Source organism: Pongo pygmaeus, chromosome 12 (assembly GCF_028885625.2).
Source record: "Pongo pygmaeus isolate AG05252 chromosome 12, NHGRI_mPonPyg2-v2.0_pri, whole genome shotgun sequence".
Lineage (NCBI taxonomy): Eukaryota > Metazoa > Chordata > Mammalia > Primates > Hominidae > Pongo > Pongo pygmaeus.
In genome coordinates this window covers 70,250,831-70,274,917 of record NC_072385.2, presented here as the reverse complement: position 1 = coordinate 70,274,917, position 24,087 = coordinate 70,250,831, and the positions used below count along the sequence as shown (strand labels likewise).

Below are 24,087 nucleotides of genomic sequence, written 5' to 3'. Positions count from 1 at the left end.
TGGGGAAATAAAAGGACATCAATACCCTAGAAGGCCTAAGAAGGTTTGCAACTGCTCTGGTGTGGTAGGACGAGGGTTGGCCTTTACCTTATTCTATAATGGTAGACTGAATAAATTTAGTCTCACCCCACTAGATGACACCCAGGTATTTGACTGATATGCCTGGACCCTGGACTTTGCGTTGACCACCCATTGTCCCTCTGTAGGTCAAGTAAGACAGCAAGGTTGGGGCTGCAGTTTCTAAGCTAGAAAAAGACTCAGAAGTTAGCATGATATCATCAGTATAATGGAAAACACATACCCCTCTGGAGTGGTCCACTGACTGAGGTTGGAGGCCTTTCGGCCACAACAGACAGTGGGGCTAAATAAAAATACCGGGGGCAAGATGGTAAAGATTCATTGTTCTCTTTTCCCAAATGAATGCATATTGGTCTTGACTCTCTGGGGCAATGGGAATGCTAAAGAAGGCCTTGGTAAACAACCCAGCAAGAGAAAAGAACAAACAATCCCATTAAAAGTGGGCAAAAGACATAGACATTTCTCAAAAGAAGACATATAAGCAGTCAATAAACATATGAAAAAATGCTCAACATCACTAATTATCAGAGAAATTAAAATTAAAACCACACTGACATTTCATCTTACATGACTCAGAATGGCTATTAGTAAAAAGTCAAAAAAAAAAAAAAAAACAGATGTGGGCAGGGATGTGGAGTAAAGGGAGCCCTTGTACACTGTTGGTGGGAATGTCAATTAGTACCACCTCTATAAAAAACAGTATAGATGTTTTACAAATAACTAAAAATAAAACTACCATTCAACCCAGCAATCCCACAACTGGGCATCTACCCAAAGGAAAAGAAATTATATAAAAAAGACACTTGCACTCATATGTTTATTGCAGTATTATTCACAATAGTAAAGTCATGGAATCAACCGAAGTCTTCATCAATGGTTGATTGTATAAAGAAAATGTGACATATGGGTGGCTGGCAAGATGGCTGAATTGGAACAGCTCCAGTCTGCAGCTCCCAGTGAGATCAACACAGAAGGTGGGTGATTTCTGCATTTCCAACTGAGGTACCTGATTCATCAAATTGAGACTCGTTAGATAGTGGGTGCAGCCCACGGAAGGCAAGCTGAAGCAGGGTGGGGCATCACCTCACATGGGAAGCACAAGGGGTCGGGGAACTCAGTCCCCTAGCCAAGGGAAGCTGTGAGAGACTGTGCTGTGAGGGACTGTACCGTGAGGAACAGTGCATTTAGGCCCAGATACTACGCTTTTCCCATGGTTTTTTCAACTTGCAGACCAGGAGATTCCCTCGGGTGCCTACACCACCAGGGCCCTGAGTTTCAAGCACAAAACTTTGCGGCTGTTTGGGAAGACACCGAGCTAGCTGCAGGAGTTTTTTTTCATACCCCAGTGGTGCGTAAAATGCCAGTGAGACAAAACCGTTGGAAAGGGGGCTGAAGTCAGGGAGCCAGGTGGTCTAGCTCAGCAGATCCCACCCCCATGGAGCCCAGCAAGGTAAGATCCACTAGCTTGAAATTCTTGCTGCCAGCACAGCAGTTTGAAGTCCACCTGGGACACTCGAGCCTGGTGGGGAGAGCAACATGCACCATTATTGAGGCTTGAGTAGGCAGTTTTCCCCTCACGTTGTAAACAAAGCTGCCGGGAAGTTCAAAATGGGAAGAGCCCACCACAGATCAGCAAAGCCGCTGTAGCCAGACTGCCTCCCTAGATTCCTCCTCTCTGGGCAGGGCATCTCTGAGAGAAAGGCAGCAGCCCCAGTCAGGGGCTTATAGATAAAACTCCCATCTCCCTGGGACAGAGCACCTGGGGGAAGGGGCGACTTTGGGCACAGCTTCAGCAGACTTAAACCTTCCTGCCTGCTAGCTCTGAAGACAGCAGTGGATCTCCCAGCACAGCACTTGAGCTCTAAGGGACAGACTGCCTCCTCAAGTGTGCCCCTGACCCCCCGTGACTCCTGACTGGGAGACATCTCCCAGCAGGGGTCAATAGACACCTCATACAAGACAGCTCCGGCTGGCATCTGACGGATGCCCTCTGGGACAAAGGAACAGGCAGCGATCTTTGCTGTTCTGCAGCCTCTGCTGGAGATACCCAGGCAAACTCCAGCAGACCTGCAGTACAAGGGCCTGACTACTAGAAGGAAAACTAACAAACAGAAAGAAATAGCATCAACATCAACAAAAAAGACGTCCACACAAAAACCCCATCTGAAGGTCACCAGCATCAAAGACCAAAGGTAGATAAATCCACAAAGATGAGGAAAAACCAGGGAAAAAAGGCTGAAAATTCCAAAAACCAGAAAGCTGCTTCTCCTCCAAAGGATCACAGCTCCTTGCCAGCAAGGGAACAAAACTGGATGGAGAATGAGTGTGATGAATTGACAGTAGGCTTCAGAAGGTGGGTAATAACAAACTCCACCGAGCTCAAGGAGCATGTTCTAACCCAATGCAAGGAAGCTAAGAACCTTGAAAAAAAGTTAGAGGAATTGCTAACTAGAATAACCAGTTTAGAGAAGAACATAAATGACCTGATAGAGATGAAAAACACAGCACAAGAACTTCATAAAGCATACTGAAGGAAATAGAGACACAAACAACCCTTCAAAAATCAATGAATCCAGGACCTATTTGAAAAGATTAACAAAATACATAGACTGCTAGCCAGACTAATAAAGAAAAGAGAGAAGAATCAAACAGACACAAAAAATGATAAAGGGGATACCACCAATGATCCCACAGAAATACAAACTACCATCAGAGAATACTATAAACACCTCTCTGCAAATCAACTAGAAAATCTAGAAGAAATAGATAAATTCCTGGACACATACACCCTCCCAAGACTAAACCAGGAAGAAGTTGAATCCCTGAATAGACCAATAACAAGTTCTGAAATTGAGGCAGTAATTAATAGCCTACCAACCAAAAAAAGCCCAGGACCAGACAGATTCACAGCCAAATTCTACCACAGGTACAAAGAGGAGCTGGTGCCATTCCTTCTGAAACTATTCCAAACAATAGAAAAAGAGGGACTCCTCCCTAACTCATTTTATGAGGCCAGCATCAACCTGATTCCAAAACCTGGCAGAGTCACAACAAAAAAAGAAAATTTCAGCCCAATATCCCTGATGAACATCAATGTAAAAATCCTCAATAAAATACTTGCAAACTGACTCCAGCAGCATATCAAAAAGCTTTGTCCACCATGATCAAGTCAGCTTTATCCCTGGGATGCAACGCTGGTTCCACATATGCAAATAAATAAGCGTAATCCATCACATAAACAGAACCAATGACAAAAACCACATGATTATCACAATAGATGCAGAAAAGGCCTTCCATAAAATTCAACACCACTTCATGCTAAAAACTCTCAATAAACTAGGTAGTGATGGAACATAGCTCAAAATAATAAGACCTATTTATGACAAACCCACAGCCAGTATCATACTGAATGGGCAAAAGATGGAAGCATTCCCTTTGAAAACCAGCACAAGACAGGGATGCCCTCTCTCACCACTCCTATTCAACATAGTAATGGAAGTTCTGGCTAGGGCAATCAAGCAAGAGAAAGAAATAAAGGGCAATCAAATAGGAAGAGAGGAAGTCAAATTGTCTCTGTTTGCAGATGACATGATTGTATATTTAGAAAACTCCATTGTCTCAGCCCAAAATCTCCTTAAGCTGACAAGCAACTTCAGCAAAGTCTCAGGATACAAAATCAATGTGCAAAAATCACAAGCATTCCTATATACCAATAATAGACAGAGAGCCAAATCATGAGTGAACTCCCATTCACGATTGCTACAAAGAGAATAAAATACCTAGGAATACAACTGACAAGGAATGTGAAGGACCTCTTCAAGGAGAACTACAAACTACTGCTCAAGGAAATAAGAGAGGACACAAACAAATGGAAAATATTCCATGCTCATGAATAGGAAGAATCAATATCATGAAAATGGCTATACTGCCCAAAGTAATTTATAGACTCAATGCTATCCCCATCAAGCTACCACTGACTTTCTTCACAGAATTAGAAAAAAACTACTTTAAATTTTATATGGAATCAAAAAAGAGCCCACATTGCCAAGACAATCCTAAGCAAAAAGAACAAAGCTGGAGGCATCATGCTACCTGACTTCAAACTATACTACAAGGCTACAGTAAACAAAACAGCATGGTACTGGTACCAAAACAGATATATAGACAAATGGAACAGAGGCCTCAGAAATAATGCCACACGTCTACAACCATTTGTTCTTTGACAAACCTGACAAAAACAAGCAATGGGGAAAGGATTCCCTTTTTAATAAATGGTGTTGGGAAAATTGGCTAGCCATATGCAGAAAACTGAAACTGAACCCCTTCCTTATACAAAAATTAACTCAAGATGGATTAACGATTTAAATGTAAGACCTAAAACCATAAAAACTCTAGAAGAAAACCTAGGCAATACCATTCAGGACATAGGCATGGGCAAAGACTTCATGACTAAAACACCAAAAGCAATGGCAACAAAAGCCGAAATTGGCAAACGGGATCTAACTACACTAAAGAGCTTCTCCACAGCAAAAGAAACTATCATCAGAGTAAACAGGCAACCTACAGAATGGGAGAAAATTTTTGCAATGTATCCATCTGACAAAGGGCAAATCTACCAAGAACTTAAACAAATGTACAAAGAAATTAAACAAAGAACTTAAACAAATGTACAAGAAAACAAACAAACAACCCCATCAAAAAGTGGGCAAAGCATATGAACAGACACTTCTCAAAAGAAGACATTTATGCGGCCAACAAACATGAAAAAAAAGCTCATCATCACTGGTCATTAGAGAAATGCAAATCAGACCCACAGTGAGATACCATCTCATGCCAGTTAGAATGGTGATCATTAAAAACTCAGGAAACAACAGATGCTGGAGAGGATGTGGAGAAATAGAAACGTTTCAACACTGTTGGTGAGAGCGCAAATTAGTTCAACTATTGTGGGAGACAGCGTGGCAATTCCTCAAGGATGTAGAACTAGAAATAACATGTGATCCAGCAATCCCATTATTGGGTATATACCCAAAGGATTATAAATCATTCTACTATAAAGACATACGCACACATATGTTTATTGTAGCACTATTCACAATAGCAAAGACTTGGAACCAAAACAAATGCCTATCAGTGATAGACTGGTTAAAGAAAATGTGGCACATATACACCATGGAATACTATGCAGCCATAAAAAAGGATGAGTTCATGTCCTTTGCAGGGACATGGATGAAGCTGGAAACCATCATTCTCAGCAAGCTAACACAGGAACAGAAAACCAAATAGCACATGTTCTCATTCTTAAGTGGGAGCTGAAGAGTGAGAACACATGGACACAGGGAGGGGAACATCACACACTGAGGCCTGTCAGGGGGTGGGGGGTAGGAGAGAGATAGCATTAGGAGAAATAACTAATGTAGATGACAGGTTGATGGGTGCAGAAGACCAATGGCACATGTATACCTATGTGACAAACCTGCATGTTCTGCACATGTGTCCAAGAACTTAAAGTATAATCAAAGAAAATGTGGTAAATATACATCATGAAATACTGTTCAGCCATAAAAAAGAATGACATCATGTCCTTTGCAGCAACATGGATGGAGTTTGAGAACATTATCCTAGTTGTAGTAACTGAGGTAATCAAACACCACATGTTCTCTCTTATAAATGTGAGCTAAATATTGGGTACACATGGACATAAAGATGGAAATAACAGACACTGGAAACTCCAAAGTTGGTAGAGGAGTAAGGGTTAGAAATTTACCTATTGGATACAATGTTTATTATTTGGATAATGGGTACACCACAAGCCCAATCCTCACCATTACTCAGTGTATCCATGTAACAAACCTGCCCATGTACTTCTGAATGTAAAACTAAAAAAAATTAAAAGATGGCATATACTAATGCACATTTAAATACAGCAAGAAAAATAACAATAATTAACATTTATGTACCTAACACCGTATTGTCAAATATATGAAGCAAAAACTGACAGGAGGGGTACAGTGGTGCATGCCTGTAATCCCAGCTACTTGGGAGGCTGATGTGGCAGGATTGCATAAACCCAAGGGTTCAAGTCCAGTCTGAGCAACATAGTGAGACCCTGTCTCTTAAAATAAACCAAATAGAATTGAAGTGAGAAATAGTCTACAATAGTAGTTGGAGACTTCAATACTGTACTCTTAATAATTGCTAGAAAACCAGACAGAAGGAAACAGAAGACTTAAACAACACAATAAATCAACTAGTTGTACAAATACAAAATATTCTTCCCCAAAACATACACATTATTCTCATGTCTGTATAAGACATTTTCTAGGATAAACTAAGTTTCAATAGATTTAAAACGATAGATATCAAACTATCTTCTCCCATCACAATGGGATGAAGTTACAAATCAATAACAGAATTAAAACTAAAAAACCCCTAATTTCTGGAAATCATGTAAATAACACACTCAGACAACTAATGGATTAAAAAAGAAACCACAAGGGAAATTAGAAAATGCTTACAGACAAATAAAAATGAAAACACAGAGTATGTACTCTGAAACTAGGCTGCCTTGATTCAATTCCAATCTCTCAGGTAGAGACTACTTGTTTTTAAACACCCAAATATCAATAGTTACCTAAATTCCAGCATTGTTAATCTGACAAATGTATAAATAATGTAAAGTGAAATACTACCTAAATATTTGAAAAGTGAGTAATATAAAATATATACCAGAACTGTAGTTCTTAAGTCATTACAATATGCCAGGCACTTCATATATATTATTAATTCATTTGATACTTAAAGCACACTAGGGATTTATGCATTATCATCACCACAGGTAATAAAATGAAAGCAAACAATGTTAGGTAAATTATACAAAATTATGCAGCTAATAACTGAGAGAGCTTGGAGTTGAATCAACAGGTCTTAAATATAAGAAAATTACTATGAGGTTGCTGGACCTGAGGAAATGGGCCTGAAAGAACCAACCTCTTTGTTTACTTCACACTTGTACCTAGGAGCCTTGTCTCGTTTCAGTTTATTTTCTACAATGCAGCCTTAAGTGATCATACTCTAAACAAGGAATCAGCAAACTGTGACCTGCCATCCAAGTCTAACCCAAGCTAAGAATGGTTTTTAGAAAAAAAAAAAATCACAGGAACAGTTTTATGTGACATCAAATTGCAGTGTCTATATATGAACTTTTATTGGAACACAGCCAAACTTATTTCTGTATGTATTGACTATGCCTGCTTTTGCTCTGTAATGGCAGAGTTAAGTAGATGCAACAGAGCCCGTATGGCTTGTAAAAAGTCTAAAATATTTACAAAACTAAGCCAAGCATGGTGGCACATGCCTGTAGTCTTAGCTCCTTTGGAGGCTAAGATAAGAGGATTGCTTGAGCCCAGGAGTTCAAGGTTATAGTGAGCTATGATCACACCACTGCATTCCAACCTAAGTGAAAAACCAAGACCCTGTCTCAATCAGTCAATCAATCAATAAAGCAAGCAAGCAAGCAAAACTAAACTATTTGCTACCTGGCCCTTTACAGGAAAAGTTTCCTAGCCAAAATAGTGATAATATCACTCTTCTATTTAAAATGATTTAGTAACTTCCTATTGCTTTTGAGATAAATTCTAACTCCTTTATATGGAATGTAAGCCCCTTTAGTCTCTCTGCTTTCCAGCCATATCAACTTTCTTATCATGTTGTATGCCTTGTAACTTTTTACCACTGATAATATGCTAATGCAAAAAGGACTATTTTCAGGTTAACTGATACACTTTTGTGTGATCCCATTGTGATTCATATGTTATTATTTTTAGTCTTTTAGCAAGAAATATCTCAAGGATAGAAAATCCTGTATAAGTAGGAATAATCCTGTTTATGCTACAAGCTTTTAATTTCAAAAGAGGTAACATTTTTCAATCTATAGGCTACAGACCTCTGGCTAGATGAAATTTAGATAGTAAGAATGAATCTATTAAAAAAATAAATCCTTTTAGGCAATTTCTACATGGAACCTTAAATGTATATAGTAGAATCATGAGCTTAAATAGAACTTTGAGGCCTTAATGCTCTCAATATTTTGAGCTTCTTTAAAGCAGATCTTGGGCTATAAATAAAGTTATGTATGAAGAGTAACAATGCAGCATTCTGAATAATGACTGTTTGCTTTTGCAAATAAAAAGGACAGTAAAACCACTTCTATACTTCCCTTATTTTAGATTTTCATCTTTTATGTGTAAAAATCCTCATGGGTTAGGATTAGCCTATCAGTAGAAAGGCTATTGGATGAAGGTGATTTGAACTAACATGGATACTTTATATTGTTATTGGCTAAACTGAGACTGAAAGCTGAAACAGATATGATTTGAGAAAAGTTTAGAAGGTGCCTTTCATGATGTTTCTAAATTAATTATTACAACATTAGAAATTACAGAACATAATACCTTGAGAGATAAATTTTACCAGGCACCAAACATTTAAATATTCATCTCTTTAGTTCTTATCTTGGCTAGAAAAAAGATTGAAACTATAGACATAAAAAATAAAGAAATATGGGGAAAATCTACCATTATTGGGGTAAGTGGCAAAGGTGAAAAGGTGGAGATAAGGAAAAAAGTCAATGGGGCTGGAAAATCTAAAAAGTGTAATTAATTTTCTGACACTGTGATCTCTGCATGTATAGATTTTGATGAAAATAATAAAATCTTCCCTCAATGTAATATGCCTGCTCAGACATCACAAAATGTAGATGACGAACAATAGAATGTTCACACTTTTGAAATTAGATTTTTTATGATCAATAATAGTATAATTAATTGAATGACATACATTTAGAATTTAAATATCAAACTCAATCCAAAGATGATTGATCTAATGTGATGAATCCATAATATCATCTAAAACATCAAAGCTTCATTTAAACTACAAAATGTCTTCACTGTGCAAAAGATTCAGGAAAAGCACCTTCTAGAAGTATTTCTTGCTTTCAAGAGGCTTTTGATCTATTGTTTCTGTGACAACAATGAAATTGCTGTATAACAGAATATCTGAAACATCAAAGCTTAATTTAAACTACAAAATGTCTTAATTGTGCAAAAGATTCAGGCAAAAGCACCTTCTAGAAGTATTTCTTCTTTCAAGAACCTTTTGCTCTGTTGTTTCTGTGGAAACAATGAAATTGCTGTCTAACAGAATATGCTGGGAAACTAGGAAAGGACTTTTCCTTTGTTCATTTGATCTCAATGTGGCACTGTGGTGCAAGATCTTATAAAACAGAAACCTGATACAGAGTGCAAGGATTTGTAAGAAACTGGTCAGTTTTACTGTTCTGTAGCTAATAAATGGGAGGGCCAGAGTATACATGAATTTAACCTCTTGGGTCCACTTTGTACTATGGTTACTTAAAAATGTGAGAACATTCCTACTTTGTTACTCTACACTAAAATCTACGGGACAAACTGAGCACATTCAAGATCTGTGGGACATGTTCTGCCCTATGTCCTGGATTCTATAGCTTTTCTTCAGAGAATGGATTAGAAAGACATTTAAGCTTATTAGATAGATAGGTGTCATCCCCTTGCATCAAGGTACATGAGGAGAAAAGTTCAAAAATTATAAATTCTTAGAAAACATAAAAGATCCATTGGAGCCAGCAAAGAAAATGTCAACAAATCAAAAGATACTAGATGGTTATTGACCAGTTTCACGAAAGCAAACCTGCAAGTCAAGATGGAATAATGCTTTCCCACCCTGTGTCTAAGGCTGCAAAATGACACTAATCCTTTTTATGGTCACAAAAGCTGACAACTTAGCCTTAGAACTGAAGGCACAAAATAATCTCTGAAAATGACTCACCATAAAGAGGTCACGAGCACCAATGTCAACAGCTAGGAGAAATGCCTTTTCAAACCTCTGGTACCTACAAGGCAGAAAAAAATGTTACGTTAGTTGTGAACAAGAATATATAAAAGAAAAGAGCTGTTTATTTAACATATTTCTGTGATACTGTTTTTGTCCTTCTGATTGGAAAAATATTTTCAAACAGAAGGGATTTGGCCTACTAGGATCTTCCATATGTGAAAAGTTATTACATTTAGGAGGGGCTGCAGCACAGAGCCTGGGGAGGCCTTAAGTATAACTTTCAAGAATAAACAACCCCAAGTAGACACTGCTGACTATGATAGCTTAGAAAATATGTTGCCTCTTCTGGTTAGTACCTCCTGTATTTGCCTGAATCCCTCTCAGCTATAGAAATCAAAAGGCAATTGTGTTTATTTTGTGAATGAAGAGTGTCTTGTACTAGGAAGCTTATTGATTCATTATATATTCAGTGGAGGTGGGATATACTAAGGAAGAGGTCAGAGGATTAGCAAATTGTACTATTTGTCCATGCATTCACTGCAGTTTTGCATTTGTCCCCATTCCATTGTAACTATCTGGCAATACTAATTATCCATATATATATATATATATATATATATATATATATATATATATATATATTTTTTTTTTTTTTTTTTGAGATGGAGTCTCGTTCCGTCGCCAGGCTGGAGTGCAGTGGCATGATCTCGGCTCACTGCAACCTCCACCTCCCTGATTCAAGTGATTCTCCTGCCTCAGCCTCCCAAGTAGCTGGGAGTAGGCGCGCACCACCATGTCCAGCTAAGTTTTGTATTTTTAGTAGAGATGGGGTTTCACCATATTGGCCGGGATGGTCTCGATCTCTTGACCTCGTGATCCGCCTGCCTCCCAAAGTGCTGGGATTACAGGCGTGAGCCACTGTGCCTGGCCCCATCTTCTTTTTTTTAAATACAGGGTCTCACTCTGTCACCCAGGCTGGAGTGCAGTGGTGCAATCATCGCCTTGACCTCCTGGGCTCAGGTGATCTTCCCACTTCAGCCCCACCAAGTAGCTGGGACTACAGGTGCATGCCACTATGCCCAGCTAATTTTTTGTATTTTTTGTAGAGATGGAGTTTTTGCCATGTTGCCCAGGCTTGTCTCAAATTCCTGGGCTCAAGCAAACCACCCACCTCAGCGTCCCAAAAGTGCTGGGATTATAGGCCTGAGCCATTGTCATCCATCTTCTTAGGATCAAACTTAAAGGTAAATTCTTACCTTGTGTGCCCCTTTGGTCACATCTAATTCTATAAACTGCCCTTCCTTGAAACCCTTTCCTACCTTGGCTTGCCCTGCTTTCCTTAATTTTTTGTTTTCCCTTCCTTAGATGTGTTCTTCTTAGTCTCCTTTGCTACTTCATTTTTCTCTGCCTCCCCACGAAATCAGTATTCTATGATCCTCTTTTATTTCTACCCACTCTCTCCAATCTCCTCAATAACCTTACCACACCCAGGGCATTGCTTATCAATTATCAGTGGCTTACAAATCTACACCTCTGGGATCCATCTCTTCCCTGATCTCCAAATTATTGTTTCAAGGCACCTCAAAGTTAACATGTCTAACATGTTCACTGAAACATCAATTTGGCAATCATAGAGGGCAAACTGAAATTGGAGAGTGAAATTAAGGGGGATAAGTTAGGATGTGCTCTTCTTTCTAGGTGAGAGGTAATGATAGACAGTAGATGGTAATGATACATGGTAAAATTAAAAAACTGACATTGGCATCTGGCAGCATGGTGAAACAGAAATAGCAAAAGGAGACTCCCAACTAGGTTGTTTATAAAATACTTAGTTAAAGTAAATCATAGGACTATGAAAAGTAAGTAAATACCAAGGGGGCCATATCCTCCATAAAAAAATAACCGATTAAACAAAATCCCTTGATAGAAATCAGAGTAAGGATCACTCAGCAGACAACAAATAAGGGGGAAAAACAGGGCAGAACTACTTACAGGGCCATCATCCTTAGGAGATAAGCCTGAACAAAACTCAAGTTAAAGGTGATAATCTCAGACTGTTGATTAAGCCAAGTACAAGAGCTAAACCCAAGAATTCTGATTAAGCCAGGGGCTAAAAGAGACCCAGGTTAGTAGTGCCTCTAACTTTCACAGAAACAAACAAGTTCATGTCCGGATTAAAGCCTTTCTAATAGAGGCCCTCAATGAATTTTTAACATAAATTAACATAAATTAAAATCAAACAAGTATGAGTTCATAATCAAAAACACAAGAAAACAAGGCACTATAACTAAAAATTAGAAAAATAACAAATTTAGATCTCCATGGATTTCAAATAATTGAATTATTAAAGTAGGCATATAAAATAATTCAATATAAAATATTTAAAGAAATGAGGGAGTCATGAAAATAAGCAGGTAATATGATACAATAAAGAATAATTAGGTTACTATTTTAAAGAATAAAACAGAACTTTTGGAAATAAAAATCTAATTATTGAAGTTAAATAATTTGATTTTTTTGTTTGTTTTGGACTGGGTCTTGCTCTGTTACCCAAGCTGGAGTACAATGGCGTGATTATAGCTCATGCAACCTCAACCTCATAAGTACCTCGAGTGTCTTAGAAGACCTTGAGTCTCCTAAGCAGCTGTGACTACAAGCATGTGCCACGTACTGGGGTAATACTTTTTTTTTTTTTTGTAGAAATGAGGTCTCATTATGTTGCCCAGGCTGGTTTCGAATCCATGAGCTCGAGTGATCTTCCTGCCTCAGCCTCCCAAAATGCTGGGACTACAGGTGTGAGCCACTGTGCTCAGTCAATTTGACACATTTGAAGAAAGAATTGGTGAAATAAAAGTGCATAAATTATGTATAAATCAGGAATTACACAGAATGTTGCACAGAGGAAAAAGATTAAAAATATAAAGAGAGGCTGAGCAAATTAGAGACAATGAAAAAGTCGAATATGACTACACAGGGAATTAAGTTAATGGCTAAGAATTTCCAGAGATGATAAATGATATGAGACAATCAACACAAAAGAAACAAGGTATATCAGGCAGGAGATATAAAAAGGAAATTTAAAATATCCACATTTGTAATGGAAATGCAGAACTGAACAAAAAAAGAAAATTAGGCTGGGCGCCTATAATCCCAGCACTCTGGGAGGCTGAGATGGGTTTATTACTTGAGGCTAAAAGTTCAAGACCAGTCTGGGCAACATAGTAAAACCCCACCTCTACTAAAAATACAAAAATGAACCAGATGTGGTGGTGGGTGCCTGTATTCCCAGCTACTCAGGAGGCTGAGGCACAAGAATTGCTTGAACCTGGGAGGCAGATGTTGCAGTGAGCTGAGATTGTGCCACTGCCTTCCAGCCTGGGCAAGAGAGTGAGTCTCTGCCTCAAAATAAATAAATAAAAATAAAAGAAAGAAAACTAAAAGCTTCCAGAAAAGAAATAAAAGGCATCTATTAATAAATAGGAAGAGAGGAAGTCAAACTATCTCCCTTCTCAGATGATATGATTCTATACCTACAAAATCCTATAGTCTCTGCCCAAAGACTCCTAGATCTGATAAACAGCTTTGGCAAAGTTGCAGGATACAAAATTAGTGCAAAATGAATTGCATTTCTATACACCAATAATGTCCAAGCTGAGAGCCAAATCAAGAATGAATTCCATTCACAATAGCCACAAAAAGAATAAAATATGCAGGAATACAGCTAACCAGGGAGGTGAAAGATCTCTACAATGAGAATTACAAAACACTGTGGAAAGAAATTAGAGATGACATAAACAATTGGAAAACCATTTCATGCTCATGGATAATAAGAATCAATACTGTTAAAATGGCCATACTACAGATTCAATGTTATTGCTATCCAACTACTACTGACATTTTTCACAGAACTAGAAAAACCGTATATTTATATGGAACCAGGCCAGGCATGGTGGCTCATACCTGTAATCCCAGCACTACTTAAAAAAACAATACAAAACATTAGCTGGGCGTGGTGGCGGGCACCTGTAATCCCAGTTACTTGGGAAGCTGAGGCAGAAGAATCACTTGAATCTGGGAGGCAGAAGTTGCAGTGAGCTGAGATCGCACCATTGCACTCCAGCCTGGGCAACAAAAGTGAAACTACATCTCAAAAAAAAAAAAAAAAATTTATATGGAACCAAAAAAAGCCTGAACACCCAAAGCAATTCTAAGCAAAAGGAACAAAGTTGGAGGCATCAGGTTATGCACTTCGAACTCCTACAAAGCTACAGTAAACAAAGCAGCATGGTACTGGTACAAAAACAGACACATAAACCAATGGAACAGATTAGAGAACTTAGAAATAAAGCCAAACACCTGCAACCAACCATCTGATCTTTGACAAGATAGACAATAGCAGCAATGGGGAAATGACTTCCTATTTAATAAATGGTGCTGGAATAACTGGATAGTCGTATACAGATGATTGAAACTAGGCCCCTTCCTTTCACTGTATACAAAAATCAACTCAAGATGAATTACAGACTTAAATGTAAAACCCAAAACTATAAAAACCTTAGAAGAAAACCTAGGAAATATCATTATGGACAAAGGCCCTGGCAAAGAGGTCGTGACAGAGACTCCACAAGCAATTGCAACAAAAACAAAAAATTGATGAATGGGAAGACCAATTAAACTAAAGAACTTCTGCATAGCAAAATAAACTATCAAAAAAGTAAACAGAGAACCTACAGAATGGGAGAAAATATTCACAAACTATGCATTTGGCAAAGGTCTAATATCCAGAATCTATAAAGAATTTAAACAAATTAACAGGCAAAAAACTTAAAACCCCATTAAAAATGGGGAAAGAACATGAACAGACACTTCTCAAAATAAGACACTCAGCCACCAAGCATATCGAAAAATCCTCAGCATCATTAATCGTTAGAGAAATGTGAATCAAAACCACAATGAGATACTATCTCATACCAGTCAGAATGGCTATTATTAAAAAGTCAGAAAACAACAGATGCTGGCAAGGGTGCAGAGAAAAAAGAACACTTATACACTGCTAGTGGCAATGTAAATTAGTTCAGCCACTGTGGAAAGCAGTTTGGAGATTTCTCAAAGAACTTAAAACAGAACTACTATTCAACCCAGCAATCCCATTACTGAGTATATACCCAAAGGAATATAAATTGTTCTAACATGAAGATATGCGACGTGTATGTTCATCACAGCACTATTCACAATAGGAAGGACATGGAATCAACCTAGATGCTCATCAGTGGTTGACAGGATAAAGAAAATGTGGTATATATACACCATGGAATACTATGCTGTCATATAAAAGAAAGAGATTGTCCTTTGCAGCAACATGGGTGGAGTTGGTGGCCACTATCCTAAGAGAATTAATACAGGACCAAAAAACCAAATACCACATGTTCTGTCTTATAAGTGGGAACTCAACACTGAGTACACAGGGACACAAAGAAGGTAACAGTAGATACCAAGGCCTACTTGAGGCTGGAGTGTGGGAGGAGGGTGAATTGAAAAAGTACCTATCGAATACTATGCTCATTAGTAGCATAGTTATTCTGGGTGATGAAATAAGCTGTACACCAGACCCCCATGACATGCAATTTACCCTTGTTAAGAAACTGGCTGATGTACCCTTGAACCTAAAAGTGCAAGAAAAAAAGAATAACTTATACATAAACTTTAAAAAAAGAAAAAGCTGCCAGAGAGAAGACATATCTTCTAAAAAGGAACTACAAATAGACTGACCCTAGACTTCTCATTGGCAACAATGGGAGGTAGAAGACAGAAAATATCTTCAAATTATAGAGGAAAAATAAGCATCAAGTCTTTGAGCAGAGACTCCTCCAATTTGTCGATTTTTGCTTTTGTTGCAATTGCTTGTGGAGTCTTTGTCATGATGTCTTTGCCAGAGCCTATGTCCAGAACAATATTTCCTAGGTTTTCTTCTAAGGGTTTTATAGTTGTAGGTTTTACATTTAAGTCTCTAATCCATCTTGAGTTAATTTTTGTATACAGTGAAAGAAGGGGCCTAGTTTCAATCTTCTGTATATACAAAAATTCTAAACTTGAATGTACTTAATAAAATAGGCTCAAAAATGTATAAAGCAAAACATGAATGGAATTAAAACAAATGATCAGACTACCATCACTGTGTGAGACTAAGGGTTATCTCTAAATTTTTGCTAGTCTAAGCAGTGAGAAAATTAGAAAGAAATAGGAGTCTTAAACAACATAATTACAAAGTTATATTTATTGGATACATAAACTTAAATCAGAGAACCACTTCCTGGGTTCACGCCATTCTCCTGCCTCAGCCTCCCAAGTAGCTGGGACTACAGGGGCCCACTACCAAGCCTGGCTAATTTTTTGTATTTTTAGTAGAGATAGGGTTTCACTGTGTTAGCCAGGATGGTCTCCATCTCCTGACCTCGTGATCTGCCCGCTTCAACCTCCCAAAGTGCTGGGATTACAGGCCACTGTGCCTGGCCCAGAGAACCTTAAATCTTAAATCAGAAAATACACATTCTTCTCAAGCACAAATGGAATATCTACAAAATTATATTATGTAGTAAGTAAAAAAGCATGTCTCAATACATTTTAAACATTATAATTAATCCATCAACAATGTAATTAAGTTTGACAAAAAGATAAGCAATATATTCACATGTACTTAGAAATGAAGTCATTAGTCAAAGAAGAAATCATAACAGAAATTTTAAAATACTTAAATAAATGCTAATACTATAAAAAACACTTGAGCAAATGAGGTATTTGAAGGGAAATCTATAGCCTAACGTGCTTATATTGAAAAGAAGGTTAAAAATTGATAAACTAAATATCCAACTTAATAATTTAAAAAAACAATAGCAGAATAATCTCAAGAAGGCAGTGGAATAACATGTTTGAAGTACTGGAAGGAAGAAACACACAAAAAATTTTATATGCAGCAAAGACTCTTTCACAAATGAAGGTGTAATAAAGACATTTGCAGGAAGAAACTAAGAAAATTTATCACAAGTAGAACTACACCATAAGAAAGACTAAAAGAAGCTCTTTAGGCTAAAATAAACGCTAGATGGAAATGCAGATCTTCAAGAAAGAATGAAAAGTAGGAGAAACGGTAAATACCTGGGCAAATATAAAGAACTCCATTACCTTTATTTAATATACACTAGTCTGTTGAAAGCAAAAATTATAACATTTTGTGAGGGTTGTAACATGTAGGTTATGTATATGGCAACAATAGCATAAAGGATGGGGTAAGGTGGCTAAATGAACTGATTCAGTTCATTGCAAGATTTCTACATTTTCCGTGAAGTGGACTGCATGAAGATTTCTACATTTTAATTCTAAGTGGACTATAGAACAGTAAGGATATAAATATAACCCTTACAGCAACCACTAAAAAAACAGTGCAAGTAGGTATGACTGAAAAAGCAAATAAATAAAAAAATCTGGAAAATATTAAAATAAGCCAAAGAAGGAAGGAAAAGTGGAGTGAAGAAACAAAAATTAGTAAAAATTAGTACAAACAGAAAACAAAATGACAGACTGAATTCCAACTACATCCATAATTACATTAAATGTTAATGAACTGAACATTCCAATTAAAAGACAAAGACTGTCATAAAAGAGCAAGAACCAAATGTATGCTGTTTGTAAGAAGTCCACTATAAATATACAAACACAGATAGTTTGAAAGTACATAAATAGAAAAATGTAAATATGAAAAGGCTAGAATGGCAATAATTATCAGATATAATATACGTTAAAAAACAGTATTAAAGGAGGGACATTTCATAATGATAAAAACACCAATTCATCAGGAAGACCCAACAATCATGAGTGTGAGTGTCTTAAATATATGAAACAAAAAAAGGTGACAGAAATAAAGAAGACAATTATATTAACAATTGCTTTTAGCACACCTCAATCAGCAAGTTAAACAAATGGAAAGTTAAACAAATAAAGTAATAGATGATCTCTATATTCATGTAACTGATATTATAGAACAATATCAGTCTGAAGTACTGAAGTGTGTCTCTATTATCAGAGTGTATATATATATATATATATATACATTTTGATATGTACTTTGTGTGTGTATAGACATATATATACACTCTGTGTGTGTGTGTGTGTGTATCCATCCACATGAGAGCTCCCTACTGATTCTGTTACTTTGCTGATTTATTTCCTCATTTTTGTCATTCTGACCCGTCTTAGACTGAAAATGTTATGTGCAAATTAACTAGTGGTTTGCTTTTGTCTGTTTCTCCTTATATCTCCTACAATTTCTGCTTCATGAAGATTCCTATCATTTTATTTGGTACACGGATATAACTTTTTTTTATTATGAAAGGTAGCTCACAGCATTGTAGAATGACTTTCTTTGTTCTGTTTAATAATCTGTGGCATAATTCTGTCTTGTTATACAGTATATAACAATCCCTGCTTAGTTTGTATTTTTTGCCATATGGCAAGTTTGCTTTACTTTTTAAAAAATTGTTTTGATTTCGTATTTGTTTTGTATTTAGGAATGTTTACATTTTTATAAACTCAAGTATGTAGAATTAATGTAATTCTCTTGAGCTCCTTTTTCTTTACTTCTATTGTCTTCTTTTTACACATCACTTTACTGAGGTATTATTGACACACAAAAAGCTGTACATATTTAATGTATACAACTTGATTAATTTGGAGGGAAGTAGACACCACTGAAGCTATTACTGAGAGGTGAAGCCGGCTGGGTTTCTGGGTTGGGTGGGGACTTGGAGAACTTTTCTGTCTAGCTAAAGGATTGTAAATGCACCAATCAGCACTCTGTGTCTAGCTAATCAGGTAGGGGGCTTGGAGAACTTTTCTGTCTAGCTAAAGGGTTGTAAATGCACCAGTCAGCACTCTGTCTAGCTAAAGGTTTGTGAACGCACCAGTCATCACTCTGTCAAAATGGACCAATCAGCTCTCTGTAAAATGGACCAATCAGCACTCTGTAAAATGGACCAATCAGCAGGATGTGGGTGGGCCCAGATAAGGGAATAAAAGCAGGCCACCTGAGCCAGCAGTGGCAACCCGCTCGGGTCCCCTTCCACACTGTGGAAGCTTTGTTCTTTCGCTCTTCACAATAAATCTTGCTGCTGCTCACTCTTTGGGTCCACGCCACCTTTATGAGCTGTAACACTCACCGCGAAGGTCTGCAGCTTCACTCCTGAAGTCCGTGAGACCACAAATCCACCGGGAGGAACAAACAACTGTGGACGTGCCGCCTTTAAGAGCTGTAACACTCACTGCGAAGGTCTGCGGCTTCACTCCTGAAGTCAGCGAGACCATGAACCCACCAGAAGAAGAAAGTCTGGACATGTCCGAACATCAGAAGGAACAAACTCCGGACACACCATCTTTAAGAACTGTAATACTCACCGCGAGAGTCCACAGCTTCATTCTTGAAGTCAGCGAGACCAAGAACCCACCAATTCCAGACACATTTTGGCGACCCAGATGGGACCATCACCTATCACCAAGAGGTTAGACTATTGCCTATCGCTAAGCGGTGAGTACCATCGAACCCCTTTCGCTTGCTATTCTTTCCTATTTTTCCTTAGAATTAGGGGGCTAAATACTGGACATCTGTCGACCAGTTAAAAGCTACTAGTGCGGCTGCCAGACTAAAGATACGGGTGTCAGGCTTTCTGGGAAAGGGCTCTCTAACAATCCCTGACTCTTCAGAGTTTGGAGCGTTGGTTTGCCTGGAACCAGCTTCCGCTTTTCCTGTACTTCTGGCTGAGCCCAGGGTCGACAGAGAGGAAAGCCATTCAGCTCCTGGGTCCCAACAACAAGTTGGTTGAACCTGTGGCCATGAGTGGAACTCTCAAAGTCATGTCGCCCAAGCGAGACTTGCCTATCTATTCTATCTACCCCGACCCTTGCCCCCTGGGTCCTAATGCCTGCCAGACAAACTTCCTCTTGCCTCTCTTCTCCAGGCTAGTCCTGCTTCTAAAAACCACTCCCTGTCTCTGGTGCTTTTCTAGTTTCTCCTATAAGAATGATTTCTAGTATAAATTTGGGATTCTGTTAACTTCTGTAGGCACCCGGGCTCACCAATCAGAAAGACGTAATTTTTGCCCAAAGCCCCATCGTAGGGGGACTATCTGGAATTTTAGGATCCCTCCTCGGACTAGCAGGCCTAACAAAAGCTATTCCTGAAGCTAGAATATGGGGAGCCTCAGAAATTGTATCCTTCCTATTCATGTAAGTGAGGACAAAAGGTGTCACTCTTCCAACCCTGGAGATCCCTTCCCTCCCTCAGGGTATGGCCCTCCACTTCATTTTTGGGGCATAACATCTTTATAGAACATAGGTAAGGTCCCAATACCAACAGGTGAATGCTTAGGACTCTAATGGGTTTTCGAGAATGTGTCAGTAAGGGCCAATAAATCCGATTTTTCTCGGTCTTCTTTGTGGTCTAGGAGGACAGGCAAGGGTGCAGGTTTTCAAGAATGCGTTGGTAAGGGCCACTAAATCCGACCTTTCTCAGTCCCCCTTGTGGTCTGGGAGGAAAACTAGTATTTTTGCTGCTGCGTCAGTGAGCACAACTATTCCGATCAGCAGGGTCCAGGGACTGTTGCGGGTTCGTGGGTGGGGTAGAAACAAAACAAACCAAAACCACAGGCAGTTTTGTCTTTCAGGTGGGAAACACTCAGGCATCAACAGGCTCACCTTTGAAATGCATCCTAAGCCATTGGGACCAATTTGACCCATAAACCCTGAAAAAGAGGCGGCTTATTTTTTTCTGCACTACAGCCTGGCCCCAATATTCTCTCTCTGATGGGGAAAAATGGCCACCTGAGGGAAGTATAAATTACAATACTATCCTGCAGCTTGACCTTTTCTGTAAGAGGGAAGGCAAATGGAGTGAAATACCTTATGTCCAAACTTTCTTTTCATTGAAGAATACACGACTATGCAAAGCTTGCAATTTACATCCCCCAGGAGGACCTTTCAGCTTACCCCCATATCCTAGCCTCCCTATAGCTCCCCCTCCTATTAATGATAAGCCTCCTCTAATCTCCCTCACCCAGAAGGAAATAAGCAAAGAAATCTCCAAAGGACCACAAAAACCCCCGGGCTATCGGTTACATCCCCTTCAAGCTGTAGGGGAAGGGGAATTTGGCCCAACCCAGGTACATGTCCCCTTCTCCCTTTCTGACTTAAAGCAGATCAAGGCACACCTGGGGAAGTTTTCAGATGATCCTGATAGGTACACAGATGTCCTACAGGGTCTAGGGCAAATCTTCTATCTCACTTGGAAACATGTCATGCTATTGTTAGATCAAACCCTGGCCTTTAATGAAAAGAATGTGGCTTTAGCTGCAGCCCAAGAGTTTAGAGATATCTGGAATCTTAGTCAAGTAAATGATAAAATGACAGCCAAAGAAAGGGAAAATTCCCTACTGGTCAGCAAGCTGTCCCCAGTATGGATCCCCACTGGGACCTCAACTCAGATCATAGGGACTGGAGTCACAAACATCTGTTGACCTGTGTTCTAGAAGGACTAAGGAGAATTAGGAAAAAGCCCATGAATTATTCAATGATGTCCACCATAACTCAGGGAAAGGAAGAAAATCTTTCTGCTTTTCTCAAGTGGCTACAGGAGGCCTTAAGAAAATATACTCCCCTGTCACCCAAATCACTCGAGGGTCAATTGATTCTAAAAGATAAGTTTATTACCCAATCAGCTGCAGATATCAGGAGAAAGCTCCAAAAGCAAGCCCTGGGCCCTAAACAAAATCTGGAGGCATTATTAAACCTGGCAACCTTGGTGTTCTATAATAGGGATGAAGAGGAACAGACCCAAAAGGAAAAGCAAGATCAGAGAAATGCTGCAGCCTTAGTCATGGCCCTCAGACAAACAAACCTTGGTGGTTCAGAGAGGACAGAAAATGGAGCAGGCCAATCATCTGGTAGGGCTTGTTATCAGTGTGGTTTACAAGGACACTTTAAAAAAGATTGTCCAACGAGAAACAAGCCACCCCCTCGCCCATGTCCACTATGCTGAGGCAATCACTGGAAGGCACAGTGCCCCAGAGTGCAATGGTTCTCTGGGCCAGAAAAAAGCCCCCAACCAGATGATCCAACAATAGGACTGAGGGTGCCTGGGGAAAGCACCAGCTCATGTCATCACCCTCACTGAGCCTCAGGTATGGTTAACCACTGAGGGCCAGAAAATTGACTTCCTCCTGGACACTGGTGTGGCCTTCTCAGTGTTAATCTTCTGTCCCAGATGACTGTCCTCAAGGTCCGTTACTGTCCGAGAAATCCTGGGACAGCCTGTAACCAGGTATTTGTCCCACCTCCTCAGTTGTAATTGATAGACTTTGCTCTTTTCACATGCCTTTCTTGTTATGCCTGAAAGTCCCATACCTTTATTAGGGAGGGACATATTAGCCAAAGCTGGAGCTATTAGCTACATGAATATGGGGAACAAGTTACCCATTTGTTGCCCCTTACTTGAAGAGGAAATCAACCCTGAAGTCTGGGCATTGGAAGGAACAAACTGAAGCTCCAGCTTTAAGCCTTCCCACAAGACAAAACTTCTCTTTATATGTCAGAGAGAGAGCACGGATAGCTCTTGGAGTCCTTACTCAGACTCGTGGGACAACCCCACAACCAGTGGCATACCTAAGTAAGGAAATTGATGTAGTAGCAAAAGGTTAACCTCACTGTTTATGGGTAGTTGCGGCAGTGGCTGTCTTAGTGTCAGAGGCTATCAAAATAGTACAAGGAAAGGATCTCACTGTCTGGACAACTCATGATGTAAATGGCATAGTAGGTGCCAAAAAAAGTTTATGGCTATCGGACAACCACCTACTTAGATACCAGGCGCTACTCCTTGAGGGACTGGTGCTTCAAATACATATGTGAGTGGCCCTCAACCCTGCCACTTTTCTCCCAGAGGATGGGGAACCAGTCGAGCATGACTGCCAACAAATTATAGTCCAGACTTATGCCGCCCGAGATGATCTCTTGGAGGTCCCCTTGGCTAATCCTGACCTTAACCTATATGTTGATGGAGGTTCATTTGTGGAGAGTGGGATGCAAAGGGCAGGTTATGCCATAGTTAGTAATGTAACTGTACTTGAAAGTAAGCCTCTTCCCCCAGGGACCAGCACCCAGTTAGCAGAACTAGTGGCACTTACCCGAGCCTTAGAACTGGGAAAGGGAAAGACCAGCAGAAAGGAAAGAGAGAAAGAGACAGAGAGGGGTAGGGATAGACAAAGAGGGAGTCAGAAAGAAAGAAAGAGACAAAGTCAAAAAAGGAAAGAGAGAAAAAGACAGAGAGAGAGAGAGGAAGAGACAGAGAGACAGAGAGAGAGAGGAAGAGACAGAGAGACAGAGAGAGAGAGAGAAAGATAGGAAGTCAAAGAGAAGGAGACAGAGAGACAGAAAGTCAGAAAGAGAGAGAGAGGAAGGAACAGAAGAAAGTCAGAGAGAGAAAGGAAGAGACAGACAAAGAGGGAGTCAGAAAGAGAGACGAAGATGTCAAAGAGAAAGAGAGATGGAAGTAGTAAAGAAAAAACAGTGTACCCTATTCCTTTAAAAGCCAGGGTAAATTTAAAACCTCTAATTGATAATTGAAGGTCTTCTCTGTAACCCTGTAACAACACTCCAATACCACCTTGTTGTCAGTGTGAACAAGGGCGTAGCCTGAAAGCACTGAGGCCACTGACAACCCATAGCCTTCCTATCAAAAATCCTTAACCTAGCAGGTTTCCTAACAGGGAATCTAAATCTTAATTAATTACCATACAAAGTTCTGACCAAATCTGGGCGGAACTCCCTTCAGGACAGGATGATAGATGGTTCCTCCCAGGCGATTAAGGGAAAAAGACACAATGGGTATTCAGTAAGTGATAAGGAAACTCTTGTAGAAGCAGAGTTAGGAAAATTGCCTAATAATTGATCTGCTCAAACCTGCGAGTTGTTTGCACTCAGCCAAATCCTAAAGTACTTACAGAATCAGGAAGGAGCCATCTATACCAAGTCTAATATGGACTGAACAAGGTTTTATTAATAGCAAAGAAAAATTAAAATCCCAAACTTAAAAGGTTTTCAACT

The 24,087-nt window shown here is 39.1% G+C and overlaps 1 protein-coding gene across 7 annotated transcripts in view; it reads right to left on the bottom strand.

Annotated features, from left to right (window-relative positions):
• The window catches only part of WDPCP (WD repeat containing planar cell polarity effector), a 464,584-nt gene that overhangs the window by 183,622 nt on the left and 256,875 nt on the right, over positions 1-24,087 (bottom strand). For all 7 annotated transcript variants that reach the window (XM_063648672.1, XM_063648673.1, XM_054475134.2 and 4 more), the window contains exon 13: positions 9,943-10,006. In XM_063648672.1, coding sequence (XP_063504742.1) covers positions 9,943-10,006 — 64 coding nt within the window. The remainder of the gene's footprint in view (positions 1-9,942; positions 10,007-24,087) is intronic.